The sequence below is a fragment of the Tiliqua scincoides genome, chromosome 3 (assembly GCF_035046505.1).
Source record: "Tiliqua scincoides isolate rTilSci1 chromosome 3, rTilSci1.hap2, whole genome shotgun sequence".
Lineage (NCBI taxonomy): Eukaryota > Metazoa > Chordata > Lepidosauria > Squamata > Scincidae > Tiliqua > Tiliqua scincoides.
In genome coordinates, this window is record NC_089823.1 from 975,500 (window position 1) to 993,143 (window position 17,644).

Here is a 17,644-nt window from a genome sequence, read left to right on the forward strand (position 1 = left end):
TGCCCTTGGGAGCTGCTTTGTGCACAGCTGCCAGGGGGGTTGGGACTGGTTTCTGCCAATGGCCAAGAGGCTGCAGGTGAGCTGGGATGGCCGTGCTGCAGAGTCCGTTGCAACAGCGGAAGCACCCTGAGGCCTGGGCTGGTCTGCCGGGCATTCTGGGCCACGGTATCGAACCTTCAGCTCAGATGATCACTTGACAGTTTGCGTCACAAGATTCAAAAGCTACTAGGCCAGCCAGTGAATCTCTGATGTCAGTTACTGAACTCCAGAGGATCCTGCCAGGGTCAGGACATGGCCGTACCTGGGCACGAATGGTTCTTTAATGGATATCCTGCTCTAGATCTGTTTTAAAACTCTCATGCATTATATCAAGGTAAAGTTATGTTCTCATGCTAAAAGGGTCTGTATCCCTGAGGCCTCAGCAATCAAATTGTACTAGTAATTCTGCTATAGTTAATCTAGTTGTTAATGAAGAAAGCACCGATAGTGTCCAATAAGAAACTGAATGATCTCATTCCAAAACCCCATATATGACTTGTAAGCCAGCCTTACATACCATCTTGGAACGCTGTCCCAAGCACTCCAATAAACAGCCAGCTTCTAACGCCAGCCGGGTCTCTGTTTTCTTTCCCCGACACCAGCAAGAGCCAACTGGCTGGTTGGCCCCTTTTAGGCAAGGACCACCTTTTGCCTTCACTCATTCATTCCATTTGTGCTCCTCCTTTCTCCCAGAAGGGCACCCAAAGAGGCTTACAGAACCATAACATTATAAAATGCTTCATAAATTATAACATAACAAATAAAACACAAACCAGGAGCATCACCTCTTCATAAAAGAATAGAAGGGCAAAGCCTGTAAAATACAAATCAGCAATGAAAACATCCTCATAAAACCCGCAGCATGTTCAGTATTAAAATGACCACCATAAAATCAGAAGGCTGGTCTGAAAAGAAGCATATTTAGGCCCTGCCCTCCTCAGTCCAGCAGCAACATAAGAGGTCTCCATTTTCCCTCTTTTACTTTTGTTGTATGTTACTTTAGGGACAACCAAAAGTTGGGATAGAAATTCAGAAAGAAACGAACAAATCAGGAGAGTCTCAATGGAACTTGGTCTCACGACACCCAGTGCAAGCCCCAAATATCCAAAGTCATCATCTTAAGTGGGTCATCCTTCTTTTTCCAAATGTCCTCAGAATGCCCTTCCAGATTGGCTGTGTTTTCACACTGTACACAATGGGATTGAGGACAGGAGGAATTAGGATGTAGATGTCAGCCATGAGAATATGGACCATGGGAGAAAGATGCCTCCCAAAGCGATGCATCATGGACACGCCAATCACAGGAATGAAGAAGATCAAGACAACGCAGACATGGGAGACACACGTGTGGAATGCCTTCAGCCGCTCTTCCCTGGAGGCCAGGCCTGCAACAGTCTTGATGATCTTCATGTATGACAAAAGGATAAGCAGGGAGTCAATGACCAGGGTCAAGAGGACCACACACAGCCCATAGATGCTGTTGACTCTGGCATCAGAGCAGGAGAGCTTCAGGACATCCTGATGCAAGCAGAAGGAATGGGAAAGCACGTGGCTCCTGCAGTAGCTGCACCTCCCGAGGAGCCACGGTGTTGGGAACACAATGCCTGAGCTCCGTGCAGCGATGGCCAGGCCAATCCTGACCAAGACTGCATTTGTCAGGATGCTGGTGTATTTCAGTGGGTTGCAGATGGCCACATAGCGATCAAAGGCCATGGCCAGGAGCACGGATGACTCCATGAAGGAGAAGGTGTGGATGAAGAAAAGCTGCGTGGCGCAGGCATGAAAGTTGATTTCCCTGATGTTGAACCAAAAGAGGCCCAGCACTGTCGGCATTGTGGATAAAGACAAGCCCAAGTCAGTCATGGCCAGCATGGAAAGGAAAATGTACATGGGAGTGTGAAGGCCTGGGTTGGTCTTGATGACGAAGAGGATGGCGCTGTTGCCAAGCAGAGCAACGAGATAGATGGAACAGAATGGGATGGAGAGCCAGGGGTGATACTCCTCCATCCCGGGGAACCCGATCAGCACAAAGGCTGGATGGCTGAAGATGCTGCTGTTACTCAAAGGAGACATGATCTCAGTCCTGGCAGTAATCTGGTGGCATACTAGAATCCCTGCAAGCAACATCGTATTCATTATAATACGGTAGCCCACGAGCAAGGAAGTAGAGGGGACCTGGGAAACTGCGGGCCAGTCAGTCTCACTTCTGCTCCACATAGGATGGCAGGAAAACCCTACTGCAGATCCTGCCTACACATCTCACACACATCTGCCTACACATCTACAATCTACAGATCCTGCCTACACATCTACAATCTCACAGATAAGCCAAGGGCAGCTTTTGAGCCAAAAAATCATGGAACGTTCTGTGACCCTCAGATAAGTTGGGGGTTAAACTTAGGGGGGTGTTTGATTATAGTTTTGTCTGATTTTACCCAAGGCCAGATCCTGAAAAATAACCTACCACTAATTGTTACCTAAGAACTGTACCGTCTCTTAATTTATTAAAAATATAGAAAAAAGGAAAGCAAGAAAGGGTACGGGACCATTGGGGAACAGCGACCCTGCTGCAGCCTTTTTCAGCATTCGTGCCGGGGAAGAGAGCTAAGGAAATCTGACATGCCATCCCTTGACTTCTAAAGGACAGCCCTCATAAAATGAGGAGATAGTCTTAAAGAAGGTGAAAGGGAAGGCAAAGAGTCCAGTCTCTCCAGGGTGCATTGAGGCTGTTTAAAATAATGGTAGTAGAGGCCCAGAGGAAGTGTATCCTGCAAAGGAAAAAGAGCTCAACTAAGTCTGCATGGCTAACGAGCAGAGTTGGAGAGGCTCTACAGGACAAGGAAGCTTCCTTCTCTAAATGGAAGTCCTGCCCCAGCGGTGGTCCTGGGGCTTTTTCCACTGGGGGCTGCCTCCCACTTTGCCACCCCCTGACCGGGAAGTAATTGGATTGACATCATCACATCACTGCAGTCACTTCCAGAACCGTGCTGGAAGCCACTCCAGGTGCAATTATGCACTGCTCACTGGGTCACCCCCTCCTTCCTCTTCTCCTTTAAAGGAGGAGAGGGAAGACACATCCCAGAGCAGTGCGGATCGTGCCCAGAGTGGCTGCAGGGAGCGGCCATTCCAGGCGCCATTCTGCACCACTCTGGGCCGCCCTTCTGTTCCGTGAAAATCCCCTTTTCTCCTTTTAGTTGTGATTTTCTCTCTATATTTGGTTATGTTACTATGGACTAAAATATCATGCAGGCTGAATTTCTCACACAGGCCACATTTCCTGTGTGGTCAAGTCACAAGCTCATGCTTACACAACCACCACCTTCCCATGGTCACACATTATGGGAGGAAGCCTGGCATCTTAAGTCATTGTTTATGTGTCTACTGTATTCATTGTATTGTTTTAACCCAATCACTGCTTAAGTACTGTATGCAAACTTGAACTGCCTTCTTGTGTTGCTGATTCATTGTATTGCTTAAGTTCCCCCATCTAGGAAGCCAACCATAGACCCCACTGAATTTTGCTGATAACTGACATCCTGATCCTTTCAATGTTTTACACACTCCAAGCACCCTGCTGTGTGGTAGTAAGCAAGCTACCATCCAGCTCAACCCCTTTTAAGGGAGGGCTTCCTCTCACACATTCTCTGGCTCTCTCTCCAAGGACCAACACATCTGTGTTGTGTCAGAGGGTCCTTTTCACAGGACCCCCCCCCCAACTGCTCTACAGGACAGGTAACTATCTTGCACCTGGAACTCTTTCCCTTCTTCTTCCCCCCCTTTTCTCCCCATCTTTAGTTAGCAGCTGGGGTTGGCAGATCAGGGACCCCTAAAATCCTTCCCTACAACCTTTCCTTTTTCTAATTTCCTCGGATGCACCAAATACTCTTCACACGCAACCACCATGAAAACAAGGTACACTGGATTCAAGTATTAGAACCAAGAAACATACACTTGTCATTTCTCCATGTGCATTATATTTACCTTTGTGCTTTTGTAATAAAACTATAATCTTTTATTAAAAGTTATCTTTCTCTCAGTCTCCTCTTTAAGCAAAAGGGAATTTCTCTGCATTACGCCGTCTTATTATCCAGCCTACAATCCTAAGGTTCCAATAAGGGCAGTGTAATGATTCCCCTAAACAAAACAGCCCTTTTGGTAACACTTCCTCACCTACTATAAAGAGGAAAGATGTGGCCCAGAGCAGCATGGAATCCTGCTCGGAGGGCTTGTGACTTGCAGCCACTCTCCATTGGATTCTGGGCTGCCCCGTCCTTCATCAGGACGTCTTGGGGGGGGGGGCTGCCCGTTTCACTCTTTAAAAAAATGATAAAAATCGTCGGCGTGTGGGGGTGAGGCTGGTGGCACCATCCCTCAGGTGTGGCACTCAGGGCATTTGCCCCCCTTCCACCCAGGTATGCCACTACCTTGCCCTAATGAGGAGAAAACAAACCCTGGCAAAGTGTCAGAAGATGATGAGAGAGGCCGAGGGAGACTCTGAGGCCAGCAGCACGGAGGGGAATAACAAAAGCTTCTTCAAATGTGCTAGAAGCAGGAAACCTGCCAGAGAGGCGCTTGGCCCGCTGGAAGGCGAGGGAGGGAAGGGGAGGTAAAAGGACAGCAGAGAAGTTAAGGGAGCTCTTTGCATCTGTCTTCAGGGCAGAAGAGCCGCCTGCAGCCTGAACAGCCTCTCCTGACCAAAGAAGGAAGCCAAATAGCGGTCGAAACAGAAGCCGTTTCAGAACTTGCTGGGCCCAGGCGGCCTCCACCGTCTCAAGAGTGAAGTTGCCGGTCTTCTCACTAAGGGCCAGCCCTAGGCCCCAGTGGCAGTTCTGAGGAGAGGAGCGGAGGGGACGGGGATCTGGCGCATGCTGGTGCTGTTGAGATTCACCCTTCCCTCTGCCCCCTGCCTGCAGCCTGCTTTCCTCCCCCAGAAACTCCCCAGTTCTGCCCACCCCCAGCCACTCCTCACCCCCCCAGCTTCCCTTTGCTGCTGGCAGTGACGCTCCACTTCTGTCCGCTGCTTTCCTGTCACCCAGGAGGTTGGGGGGGGCAGGAATGTTGCCTGCATTGGTGTGCTCAAGCTTTGTATTGGAAACGTTTTTTGCTGGGGCAGCAGGAACAGCGTCAGGCTGTCACAGGCAGCATCTCTTCCCCCTCCGCCTCTGCTTGCACCGCTTCTGCCGTGTGTGTGCATTTAATTGAGAGACTGTGGGGGGGAAAGGGCTGGGCGCACCACTCCTCACCCGGACCCCCATCTGAATGGGGCCTTCTGTGGCTCCTGCTGGTGCTTGGAAGGCCTGCAGGAAGTCCTCCTGTGCTTGCCCTGGAACTAGCAGCTGCAGGCCCTCTGGCTGTGCCCTGATGCCTTTGGGGGGAGAGTGGGCAAGTACCTGGGACCTGCTGCTGTCGCCCAGTCTTTCCAGCAGAGGCCTGAGCCTTGATGTCAAGAGAGGAGGCAGGAGAGCTGGGAGCCTCTTGCCCTCAGTTCTCCTTGAGGAGGCTCTGGCACAGCACACGGCTGCAGAAGCAGCAGCAGCCCCTAGACTCACCTGGCAGGAGTGCCGACAGACACCCACAGCAGTGGCCTGGCTTGCGCTTCAGTGCACAGTCCCCATGTGGCGCGCCTGCTGGCAGGCTCAGGCAGGCCGAGCTTTTGTCTCATCAAGGGAACGTCTTAAGGAACTTGTGTGCTTAACACAGAGCATCCCTCAAGGCTGTTGCAAGGGGGATGCTGTGCCCAGGAGAGGCCGTGGGAACAGCTGCTCGTGGCAGAGCGCCTGCCGGTCAGCAAGCTGCCCACTGTCAGAGCAGCTTAGGTGACGGCAGCCACCATCACGAGACCCACCACTGCATCATGAGAACAGGACTGGGCTGCAAGTGGGGCTCCATAATCAGGGCTTCGCCAAGAGAGGAGGGCAGCACCCCCAAGGTGGATGCCTGCGTGCACAGTGGCTTTAACCCAGAAGGGAGCACGCTGAATGGGGTCTTGTGCCACTCAACTGGACAAGCACCCGGGCCGGGTGATCTCCTGTCCGACTTTCTGGAATTGCTGCCTCCATCATGAGCCAAATCTTGCTTTTGTTCTTGACTAGGCAAGTGGCGCTCATGATGTGGGGGGAGGGACTCCTCCCAGACCCGCAGCATCCTCACTCTGGGGTTCCTTGAGCTCCAGTGGTGGGTGCTCCTCTACGGTCATGACCCTCCCTCATTTTCTGTTGCTTTGGTGCCTGGCAGGCAGTTGCAGGGGAACAGGACGGGCAGCACACCAACAGCCACAACCGTTGGCGCTGCAAATGGCATGTGGTGTGATGGGTGGGCCACTGCAGGAGGCATCTGTGCACATGCCAGCTCAGTGCTTGGCCAGGCATACTCCCTCCAATAGGCAGGACCATGTGCTACAATTTCTCAGCCAGGCGTGCCTGTTTGCAGTGGTGCAGGGTGTCAATATCTCAGGGGATGCCCCTTGCGTATTGCTTGCTGTGGCTGGGGGCCTCAGAGACCAGCTTTGTGGAGCAGCTGCTGCCGCTGCTTCTAGACCTGCCCCCATCTTTTGTTTCCGGCCAGTTATGCAAAGAAGCTGCTTCTGGCAAACCCTTGGCTGGACTTGGGCCCTTCTTGCCCGGCTCCCTGTGCGGTGGTTGCCTGAGAGCTGGCGAGGCTCCCCTTGTGACTTGCCCCAGTGCCGGCCCTTCACGCAGCAAAAGGGCTGCTTCCAAAAGGGCTACGTTGACCTGAAGCCTGACTATGAGGCATGCACTGCCCTTGGCTGCCCTTTTCCCAGAGAGCTGCCTTTCCTCCGTTGCTCTGCTGTGGCCCAAAGGCTGTTTCTCAGTCTTGGGTGTTTGTGAGAGTGGCGTGAAGGGGCTTGAACTCTGGGGGCTGGGATGCCCAGTGGTGGTCTGTTTTCTTTGCTGCTAGCTCTTGCAGGGGGTGAGGGATGCTGCAGCATCCTTGTGTGTGTGTGTGTGTGTGTGTGAGTGGGGGCTGTCCTGAGGGCATCTCCTCATGGTTGGCTGTGGTGACTATTGCTGTGTTGCTCATTTCTGGGGGCCACCATGGGTGTCACCCCAGTGGCGACTGTTCATTGGCCCTATGCCTCTCTCACACACACCTGTTCAGTTCACGCTGCCACGTCTTCTCTGGCCACTGGTACTGGGGCTGGGTGGATGCAGTGATTGGCTCCCAGGACACCGAACCAATATCAGACCAACAGCACATTGACATCATGATGCTGCTCCATAGACAGTGGCTGTGTTGGGGCTTCCATGGATGCTGGGGACATTGCTGGGTGGGCTGTGTCCTCATGGCGTTGCCTGGATGGGCTTAGGATAAGGTGGTTGCTGCGCCAACACTGGTGTGCCATCAGCATGGCTTCCAAATAGGATTGGCCTGTAAGAGAACTGGGAGGCAAGCACATGAGCAGCCACTGCACCAGAAAGCCAAGTCATGACTTCTTCACTCCCTGGCCTCTGTGTTATAATGATATTGTGAATTAGCTCTGAAGTTCAGTCATGGGTCCACCTTTGGCCATGTGACCTGCCAATGAAACTTCAGTATTCGGGCACCCTACTGTCTATTGCTGCATGCTCTGGGAGAAGCTAGCCCAGTCCCACACCAATCTGGACTTAGTGGTCGCCTAATGACCAAGCTCTAAGAGTTAAGGTTTCCCAAAGCCAAACTGGAGACCTCCTGATCACCCACTACTTGAACATGTCCTGGATGGTACTAGATGTAACTGGAAAGTACAGGTGGCAGAGGACAAAGATGTGAGGGAGCCTTCTGTCTTCTCATGTCCCTCCCCCTTACATTGCCCACCCCCATGCCAATCAGGAGCCTGCAGCCATCGTGGCAGGTCCTGTGGTTCGTGTCAGGTGCACTGGAAGTTTTCTTACATTTCAGACGGGGCAGCTCTGCAGGAGGGATGAGCTCAGAGGGGACATTTTGCGCTCCTTGAGTAACAAAGGCATAATTGGATGCTGGAATCGAAGGTCCTGGAACCTCAGGCTGCAGCTTCTCCTTGCATCTATTTGAACTCGGTTGAGAAACTCATCTGCCTACGTGGGCAGATTCCGGTAAGCTGCCATGGAAAGGAGAAAGGGAAGAGGGTCACAGTAGGGTTGCCAATTTGCAAAGCTGCCCTCTTCTGCAGCTCCAGTCACAACTTCCAGTGTTGGAGATGCTGGGCGGGTGGGTGGGTGGGCGGTTGGGATACAACACTCGTGCCACAGGCCAGAGGTAAATGCTGAGGGCGCAGCTAGAAGGATTCTGAGAGAGGTCCTTGTGGGAAGGTAGGGGACCTTCAAAGTGCCAAATGCCTCAGGAGCCATTTTGCAGGAAGCAAATCACGGCAGCACCAGTTTCATTCACCAAGCCCTCAGAAGTCAGAACTGCAAAATGCAAACTGTAGGCCATGCCTTTAGGAATGGACTTCATGTCAGAGTTCTGTCTGCCTGGTGGAATTGCACTTCCCCTGTCCTGGTTCCCCACCAGAAGAAAGATGGGACCAACTCCTTTGCTTTCCACTTCTCTCCCCGTCAGCAATGAATAGCCAAGCTTTTGAACCCCTGAGACAAGGGTAATGGGCCTCAAGAGACAAGCCCACCTCTCCCAGTTTTTGGTGTTTCTTCTGTGGGGTGTTTTGGCCTGGTTGGCTCCACAGCGGCAGTCTGGTTGGCTCTTGCCAGCGTGGGACAGTGGACAGCCAGGCAGCTGGAGCCCAGAGGCTCAGGAAACCGAATATATGGTGCAACTGGAATGATGGGGTTTGCATCAAGATCGGAACTGGGCCGCTCAGCACTTAGAAAACACAGAAGGGGTGGGCTGCAGCAGAAGGGTGGGGGAAGCGCCCCCATCTTCAGAGAACAGGTCACCAGAAAAGAATAGGCAGATGGGGGGGGGTTGGCATTGTGACTGCAGACAACTGGCCCCTCCCCCCAGCGCCCCACAGAATCAGCCCCACCATCTCCTTGGTCACTCTTCTTTACTGCAGCCCCCACAGCTATTTGGTGTGATGGCCTTCTAGCACATCTTCAGGTTCCTTGGGGGAACCAGATCTGAAGACCCCAAGGCAGACTGAACAGGCCTCTTCAGCGGCATCACCACTGCAGAGGAGGGGGGAGGACCAGACCAAGGTCTGCAGGCCATGTCTGTGAGTGTGGCGGAGAAGACAGTGAGGAAGGCCTCAAGTGACCAGCTGGCCACCCGGTTCTAAACCTGCTTCCCTGGGGCCAAACGACCATGCAGGACAAGGGAGGAAGGCATCCGATGGCTTGGCTGCTTTGCTTTGTTTGCCATTAAAGAGCATGCAGCAAAGGGGGTGCCATTGGAAGCCTTCTTTCTTGGGTAAATAGCATGAGGGGGGCACCGGAAACAGGGCAAAATCTCGGTGGGGTCAACTACTGAAGCAATCTAGCTCTTCTGCAGCAGTTTTTCAACTTTTTGCAAACCCCCACCCCCTCCCCAAGAGAAACAGAAGAAAAAATGATCAGGGCAGATCACACACTCCACGTACCATGTAGTTTGGCTTTAGAAATAAGTGCCACTGAGCTCAGTGAAACTCAGGGCCCAATCCTGATGGTCTTGGGCTGCCAGAACTTGCACTCCAGCACCACAAGGCTCTCTGCAGCGGTACGAAAGGTGGGATGCCGCCTGACGCTTCTGGCTGTCACTGCAAATAACCAGAGGAGTGGCCAGCTAGTGGTTCCAGCAGGCCCCGCTGGTGTGGATAAGTTGGCGGTGGGGTGGTGAGGTTTGGGGTGTTCCAGGCAGGGCGTGGGGAGGGCGGGGGCAGCCTGGAGGGGCAAACTCACAAGCCAGATCCTGTTCCCCATTTTCAGCCCTCACCGCCCCTTTCTCGTCTTGGACTTATGCCAGCTACGTAGCAATGGCCATTGGACCACCAAGGGTTAAGGACCTTTGGGCCAGTGGAGACCTTTCCATTGCCTAAGCAACAGCTCAGTCCCTCTGCCCCCATGCCCAGGCTGCATTTAAATGCAGACACCTGAATGTCACTCAGTGCCAACAGCACCTGGCCCAAGACAGTCACTTCCCTGCCAGCTACGGGGCAGTTTAGGTGAGTGGAAGGGGACAGGGGGGCTGCCTTGCCTGGGGTGCGGGGAGGTCAGTGCTCTCCAACTTGTTTATGTTGCTTCTTCTGCACTGAGCTGCCAGCTCCCTGCCCAGTGACAGCCAGTCAGATACCCCGAGGTGCTGAAAAGCAGGACATGCCCCCGACATTCAGAAGCCAGAGGCAGCTGCCTCCAATATGGTCAGTTCCGAGCTCTCATAGGTAGACTTGCCATCCTTGAATTTAAGTCCTACTCAGAGTTGCCCTCCCAACATCCAGGAAGAAGGAGGCCCACAGACTACCAGTAGCTTGAGGGACATTCTTCCTGCTGCCTTAAACTCACTGCCAGTCAGTGCCGTGGGAGGAAGGCAAATAACTGCTCTTCATTCTCTCTGCACAGCTCCATGAATCATGCAAGCACTGCGGGTTCCAAACCACCTGATGCAGGTGCAGTCCTGTGCAAGCCTACTCGTCAGTAAGTCCCACGAAATTCTACAGCAATGATTCCCAAACTTTTTAATACCAGGACCCACTTTTTAAAATGACATTCTATTGGGACCCACCTGGGTTTACAAGACTAGATTTTTTCAATCTAGAAAGAAATAAAGTTTTTATTTACATGTAATAACCAGAAAAAAGATGCTCCGACATTTCTCTCTCTCTATTTACTGCAGGAACTCTTTGCAGGGCAATTAGCAGCTCTCTGATTTTTGAAAAACCCCAGAGCTTATCTGATCCTGCCAGCAACTGCGTTTTCATTGGAGGCTCTGCTCAGCTGCTACTGGACACACCAAAAATCAGGTCATGACCAACTGTGGGTCTTGACCCCTAGTTTGGGAACCCCTGTTCTACAGGATTGCCTCCCAGGGGGTGTGTACAGGATTGCAGCCAGGACTGAACCTGGAACACATGGTGAAGGGCCACCTAAGAGTTCCTTCCACTGTTGGCTATAAGAGGATGAACATGACCATGACAGTGGGTCTTCAGCCCTACGTCAGGCAGAGGTGGAAGGCAGCTCCGTTTCAGTGACCTGGTCAGTTCAAATTGGCTTTTGCTGCCATCAGCATTGCCTAGCTGAGCACCACAGCTCACCGACTTGTGAGAGGCGTTTGAGACAGGGGAGGTGCCCATCACACACGGAAGCTCCGCAAGAGCGCCAGCAGGGTGGTCAAGGCCCTTTGAGGCATGACTGGCCCAGCCCTGAAGTAGCCTGGTGCATCTCGCATTGGTGGTGAATGGCAGGGGGCAAGGGGTGGCAGGTTTGAGGTGCCCTTCACCCTGACTCATCTCCTACCACCACCACCACTTCTCTCCAGCCCACTGCAGGTGCCAGCCGTATAGTTCCTTACCCTGTTCCATCACACAGTTTTCACAAGCCAGGAAGCATGGGGACAGGGAGAGGAAGGAGCTCCTTGATCTGCATGGTCCCTCTGAATTGGAGCAGAAGTCCCCCACTTCCTGACTGGCAGGTTCTTAGCAGGCTGCGGCACAGACAGCAGTGGTGGAAGGGGGGGGGATTCAGTCTCCATGGTCACACCATGCCTGTTCAGAGGAAGCAGGTGATTGCATGTCCTGGTTTAAAGTGTGTGCTCCTGTGTAAGGTGGGGCTGCGCATGCCTCTGTGCCATAGGAACCCTCTGCTTGCATGTGCCTGCACTCACTGCTCCTGCAGAGGGGGCAGGGGGATGAGGGGGTGCGCTTCCATCCCCCTTCCTTTTGCTTACTCAGGCTGCACCATGCAGCCTCCTGCTGCCTGAAAGGCGCAGGGCATTTGGGTGCCCAGCACTCCCGACTCATCCCCGGCTCACGCTCACTGCAGACAGAAGGGCAGAGAGGGAGGCTGCATGTGCAGACAGGCTCCAGGGCGCCTTTTGCAAGCTCCAAGTAGGTGGGGAGATGTGACCTGGAGCCCTGGCAGCTTTTCCCACTGCTGCTGCTGCTGCAGTTCCCTTCCAACTTGCTCGCAGCTCACCTGCTTGCTGCCCCTCCAAGGGTGCTGCTCCAGACATGGTGCTCCCCACCTTGCAAGGACGGTTGGAGACAGGTCTGGTTCACAACTGAATGTCATTCTTAGGGACTTATGTTTGCTTCCCCACCCTTCACACAAAGCCTCCCAGAGAGACTAGCAATAAATGACCCCCCTGCATATCAAGCAGCAACAACAGTCACACACAGAAGAGTCGCCATCCCAGCAGGTCTGCGAGGACTCAGTGCTCTGCCAAAGGCACCGCTAAGAGGGCCTTTGTCCCCTTGGGCTTCTGGAGCTCCAGGTGTCCGTGCAAAAGGCTGGCTCTGCTCTGTCCACTGACTTGCTTGTGGTGGAGTTTCTTTTCTTTGCTATTTGCACACAGGAATAACAGCCACCTCGGCCAGGGACTCACACAGGCTGCTTGTTGTGGTCGCTGGTTGTTTCCAGGGCTAGCAGTGGAGCCCTTTGGGGCTTATGCAAAGGCTCCCCGGTCCACTTCTTGGCAGCCACTGCGCCTGACAAGCCTTGTGGGGAGAGAGTTGGGGACCAAGGGGACAAGGCAGCGTGAGTGCCTGCAGCCTGCATGGCCTGGTCCTGTCCAGCCACCAGCTCAGAGGCTGGGAAAAGGAAGGTCGCTTGGAGGGAGGGGCAGGCTTTGCGCCTGCGGGGCGAGTGAAAAGAATCGGGCTGCAGGGAAGGTGATTTTCATGGCGGGGGAGTGGGTGGCACCCCCATCACACTGCAAGCTGCGGAAGAACATAAGAACATAAGAACAGCCCCACTGGATCAGGCCAGAGGCCCATCTAGTCCAGCTTCCTGTATCTCACAGCGGCCCACCAAATGCCCCAGGGAGCACACCAGATAGCAAGAGACCTCATCCTGGTGCCCTCCCCTACATCTGGCATTCTGACTTAACCCATTTCTAAAATCAGGAGGTGGCACATACACATCATGGCTTGTACCCCATAATGGATTTTTCCTCCAGAAACTTGTCCAATCCCCTTTTAAAGGCATCTAGGCTAGATGCCAGCACCACATCCTGTGGCAAGGAGTTCCACAGACCGACCACACGCTGAGTAAAGAAATATTTTCTTTTGTCTGTCCTAACCCGCCCAACACTCAATTTTAGTGGATGTCCCCTGGTTCTGGTGTTATGTGAGACTGTAAAGAGCATCTCTCTATCCACTCTGTCCATTCCCTGCATAATTTTGTATGTCTCAATCATGTCCCCCCTCAAGCGTCTCTTTTCTAGGCTGCACTTGCAGCCATCGGATCCACGCACTTCAGGGCCCCGCGGGAGTTTGACAGGCGGCCATTCTGGGCCCTGAGCTTCTTGCTTGCCTCCCCAGAGAATGGCGCTGCAGGAACCTCTGCAGAACACTTCGCAGGTGGCAATCAGCCCGAATGGCACCACCTTCCCTGGACCCATTTTCCTTCTGATGGGGTTCCCTGGGCTGGAAGCCGCCCCCTACAAACTGGCCTTTCCTGTCTGCGCAACGTACCTGCTGTCCACGCTGGGAAACGGGACTGTCCTCTGGGTCATCCGCACAGAGAGAGGCCTCCACGCCCCCGTGTACCTCTTCCTGGGCATGCTGGCTGCCTGCGACCTGGGCTTGTCCACAGCCATCCTCCCCACGATGCTTCAGGTGTTCCTGTTTGACTCCAGGGAGGTCGGCCTGGACGCCTGCCTGCTCCAGCTCTTCTTCATCCACGCCTTCTCCATCATGGAGTCCTCGGTGCTCCTGGCCATGGCCTTTGACCGCCTGGTGGCCATCTGCCGTCCCCTGAGGTATGCCTCCATCTTGACCAGTTCCAGGGTGGCCCACATTGGCGTGGCGATCGCCATCCGAGGCGTGGCCTTGCACGTGCCATTCCCCTTCCTTCTGAGGAGGCTGACCTTCCTTCCCTTCCAGCGCCCTTTCCCACTCCTACTGCCTGCACCCAGACGTGATGCAGCTGGCCTGCCACGGACCCAGCAGCGATGGTGCCTACGGCCTCTTTGTGGTCTTCTCCACCATGGGTCTAGACCCAGTGCTCATCGTTTTGTCCTACCTCTGGATCCTGAGGACTGTTCTGGGCATCGCCTCCCTGGACGAGCGCTTCAAGGTCCTCAGCACCTGTGCCTGCCACATCTCGGTGGTCCTGCTTTTCTACACCCCCATGCTGGCCCTGTCCTTGTTAGGCCGCCTGAGAATCCCCCTGCCGCCCGCCCTCCCTGCTTTGTTATCCTACCTCCATTTCCTGGCCCCGCCCGTGCTGAACCCTCTGCTGTACTGTGTCAAAATGAAGGACGTGCGGAAGAGGATAGCCACCAAGCTCCTCTGGACCCAGAGGATCAGCACAGGAGGCTGAAGTCCACCCCCACACCCCACAGTTTATCGGGAAGAGCTGCTTTGCATTCCTCCCCTTATCCTATCCCCTTCCTCTCTTTGCAACACCCTATGATCGTTATGCATTCCATGCAACCAGGATGACACCACTTCAGAACCAAAGAGCATTCTGAGACTCTCAGCACTTCTTGAAAGCAGGTTTTGATCCCTGATGACATCTCGGAATCCATAATGGGAGTGATCCCAAATGCCAGGAGTCGGGAACTGGGGCACTCAGTGCTCTGCAGGCTCCCTGTTCCTCCCCCTGCAGATGAAGCTGTGATGCAAATGAAGCAGGGGGGGGGGGACACCAGCACACTCCTGCTCATCGTGGACTTCAGCTTTCCTGGCCAGAGCTGGCCTTTTGTTGGTGGCCCTGCCCTGCTCTTGTCCAAAGCCACCTTCTCCCTCCTTGGGAACTCTGTTGGGGCGGGTGGGAACACCCTAGCGCAGTGGTTCTCAAACTATGGGTTGGGACCCACTTGCTGGGTCACAAACCAATTTCAGGTGGGTCCCCATTTATTTCAGTATTTTATTTTTAATTTTTTAGACTTGATGCTCCCATGGTATGTGACCGCATTTGGGGAAATGTGACACATCTGTACTTTTAACAGGCTACCCTATATATGCTTTCAAAAATGATAGTCAATGGGCTGGGTATGTGTGGGTAGGATTGCAGCCTAAGATGGTTAAAAAATTTCTTCCTTGATGATGTCACTTCCTTTCATGACATCACTTTTGGTGGGTCCTGACAGATTCTGTTTCTAAAAAGTGGGTCCCGGTGCAAAAAGTGTGAGAACCACTGCCCTAGAGCCAAGCCTGGATACTGGGACTCTGCGGCATCTTCCAGCTCCGAGACTCTGTGGCAAGTCTCTCTGAGGCTCCAGTCACACAATCATTTCGAGATGGAGAACGCTGCTGTGTTAACTGTGGGTTCGCCCCTGTAGACTGATGGATCCGAATGGTTTCCTGAGGGCTCTGGGGGATTTTCCTGCTGCTAAGGCCAGTGACTCGTCTGAGGCTCTGGTCGATCTCTGGAACACAGAGATGGCCAGGGCTGTGGATGAGATTGCTCCTGAGCGGCGCCTCCCAGCCAGCAGAGTCAAAGTGGCTCCTTGGTTTACCGAGGAGCTTCGAATGATGAAGCAGCAGGGTAGGCGTCTTGAGCGACGGCGGAGGAAGACTCATGACAGATCTGACCAGACACAGGCTAAGGCCCACTACAGGGCCTACTCTGTGGCGATAGTGGCAGCGAGGTGCTCCTTCTTCTCTGCCACTATCGCGTCTGCACATAGCCGGCCAGCGGAACTGTTCCGTGTGGTGCGGGATCTCCTCCCTCAGACCCCATCAGTGGATCAGGAGGACCACATGGAGGTCTGCTGTAACACCTTTGCTGGACACTTTGCAGATAAAATCGTGCGGATTCACCACGGCTTGGACTCCATGTTGACAATGTCTAGTGATGTCCCCGTGGCACCTGTCAATCCTGTTTTGTGGGATTCTTTTCAACTTATAGAACCTGAGGATGTGGACAGGATCCTTTGGAGTGTGAGGCCATCTGCCTGCCCACTGGATCCGTGCCCAGCATGGCTGGTTAGATCTGCCTGGGAGGGACTGGCTGAGTGGACAGAGAGGGTAGTAAATTCATCTCTGAGGGAGGAGGTGTTGCCTCTGGCATTAAAGCAGGCAGTGGTTTGCCCCCTCCTGAAAAAGCCCTCTCTGGACCCCTCTATTTTGGACAACTACCGGACAGTCTCAAACCTCCCGTTTCTGGGCAAAGTGATTGAGCGGGTGGTGATGTCTCAGCTCCAGAGGATCCTGGATGAAGCGGATTATCTGGACCCCTTTCAATCTGGTTTTAGGCCTGGCTTCGGGGCGGAGACGGCCTTGGTCGCCTTGGTGGATGACCTACGCCGAGGGCTGGATGGAGGGAGTGCTTCCTTGCTAGTCCTTTTGGACCTCTCTGCGGCTTTCGACACCATTGTCCATGGTATCCTTCTGGGACAGTTGGCCAAGGTGGGGATCGGGGGCACTGTTTTGCAGTGGTTCTGGTCCTTCTTGGTTGACAGATCCCAGATGGTGGTACTGGGGAACTCCTGTTCGGCACCCTGGCCCTTGAGGTGTGGGGTGCTGCAGGGTTCTATATTGTCCCCCATGTTGTTTAACATCTACATGAAACCGCTGGGAGAGGTCATCCGGGGATTTGGAGTTGGGTGCCATCAGTATGCTGATGACACTCAGCTCTATCTCTCCTTTCCACCTGACTCCAGGGTGGCTGTCTCTGTCTTGGAGTGTTGCCTGGAGGCAGTTGGGATCTGGATGAGGGTGAACAAGCTGAGATTAAATCCGGACAAGACAGAGGTCTTCCTGGTGCAGAAATCCATGATGCGGGTGCTGGACTATCGCCCTGCTCTGAATGGGGTTGCACTCCCCCTGAAAGAGCAGATTCGCAGCTTGGGGGTTCTCCTGGACTCGCAGCTCCTCCTGGATGTCCAGGTGTCAACTGTGGCCAGGGGTGCCTTTGCCCAGCTTCGGCTGGTGCGCCAGCTGTGGCCGTACCTGTCTTGGGCGGATCTGGCCACGGTGGTCCATGACATGGTAACATCAAGATTAGATTACTGTAACGCGCTCTACGTAGGGCTGCCACTGAAGATGGTCCAGAAGCTACAACTAGTGCAGAATGCGGTGGCTCAGATAGTTGCTGGGGGTCGGCAGTTTGACTCCGTCACACCGCTACTCTGGTAAATGCACTGGCTGCCCATTCATTTCTGGGCTGAATTCAAGGTGCTGGTTATGAGCTTTAAAGCCCTAAATGGCTTGGGACCAGCATATTTGAGAGACCACCTTCTTCCGTATAGTCTGGTCTGTTCTCTGAGGTCATCAGAAGGGGCCCTGTTGGTTGTGCCATCATTGAGAGTGGTGAAGGGAATGGCAGCCAGAAACAGGGCCTTTTTGGTGGTGGCACCTGCACTGTGGAACTCCCTCCCCTTTGAATTGAGACCAGCTTCCTCATTATTAACGTTCCGGCGGGGCCTGAAGACTTTTTTATTCAGGAAAGCCTTTGAGGCACCATAAGGGCTGTTTTTATAAATTTATAAATTATGTCTTTTACTGCTTGCTTTCAGTCTGCTGCTATGTATTTTATCTTGTTTTAATTGTTTTTAAGTGTTTTGTATTTTTAATGTTTATCTGTATTTTTAA

At 53.4% G+C, this 17,644-nt stretch overlaps 2 protein-coding genes across 2 annotated transcripts; one reads left to right on the forward strand and one right to left on the reverse strand.

The window, feature by feature from the left end:
* Positions 1–1,152: 1,152 nt before the first annotated feature.
* Positions 1,153–7,096, reverse strand: LOC136643907 (olfactory receptor 51L1-like). Its single transcript, XM_066619327.1, has 3 exons — positions 7,081–7,096; positions 3,305–3,328; positions 1,153–2,072 (listed from the first exon to the last, which is right to left on the reverse strand). The coding sequence occupies exons 1-3, from the start codon at positions 7,094–7,096 to the stop codon at positions 1,153–1,155; spliced, it is 960 nt and encodes a 319-aa protein (XP_066475424.1).
* A 6,330-nt stretch (positions 7,097–13,426) lies between these two features.
* Positions 13,427–14,426, forward strand: LOC136643908 (olfactory receptor 51G2-like). Its single transcript, XM_066619328.1, is given in 2 exon segments — positions 13,427–13,978; positions 13,980–14,426. Coding segments are annotated over 2 exon segments (999 nt in total).
* Positions 14,427–17,644: the final 3,218 nt, after the last annotated feature.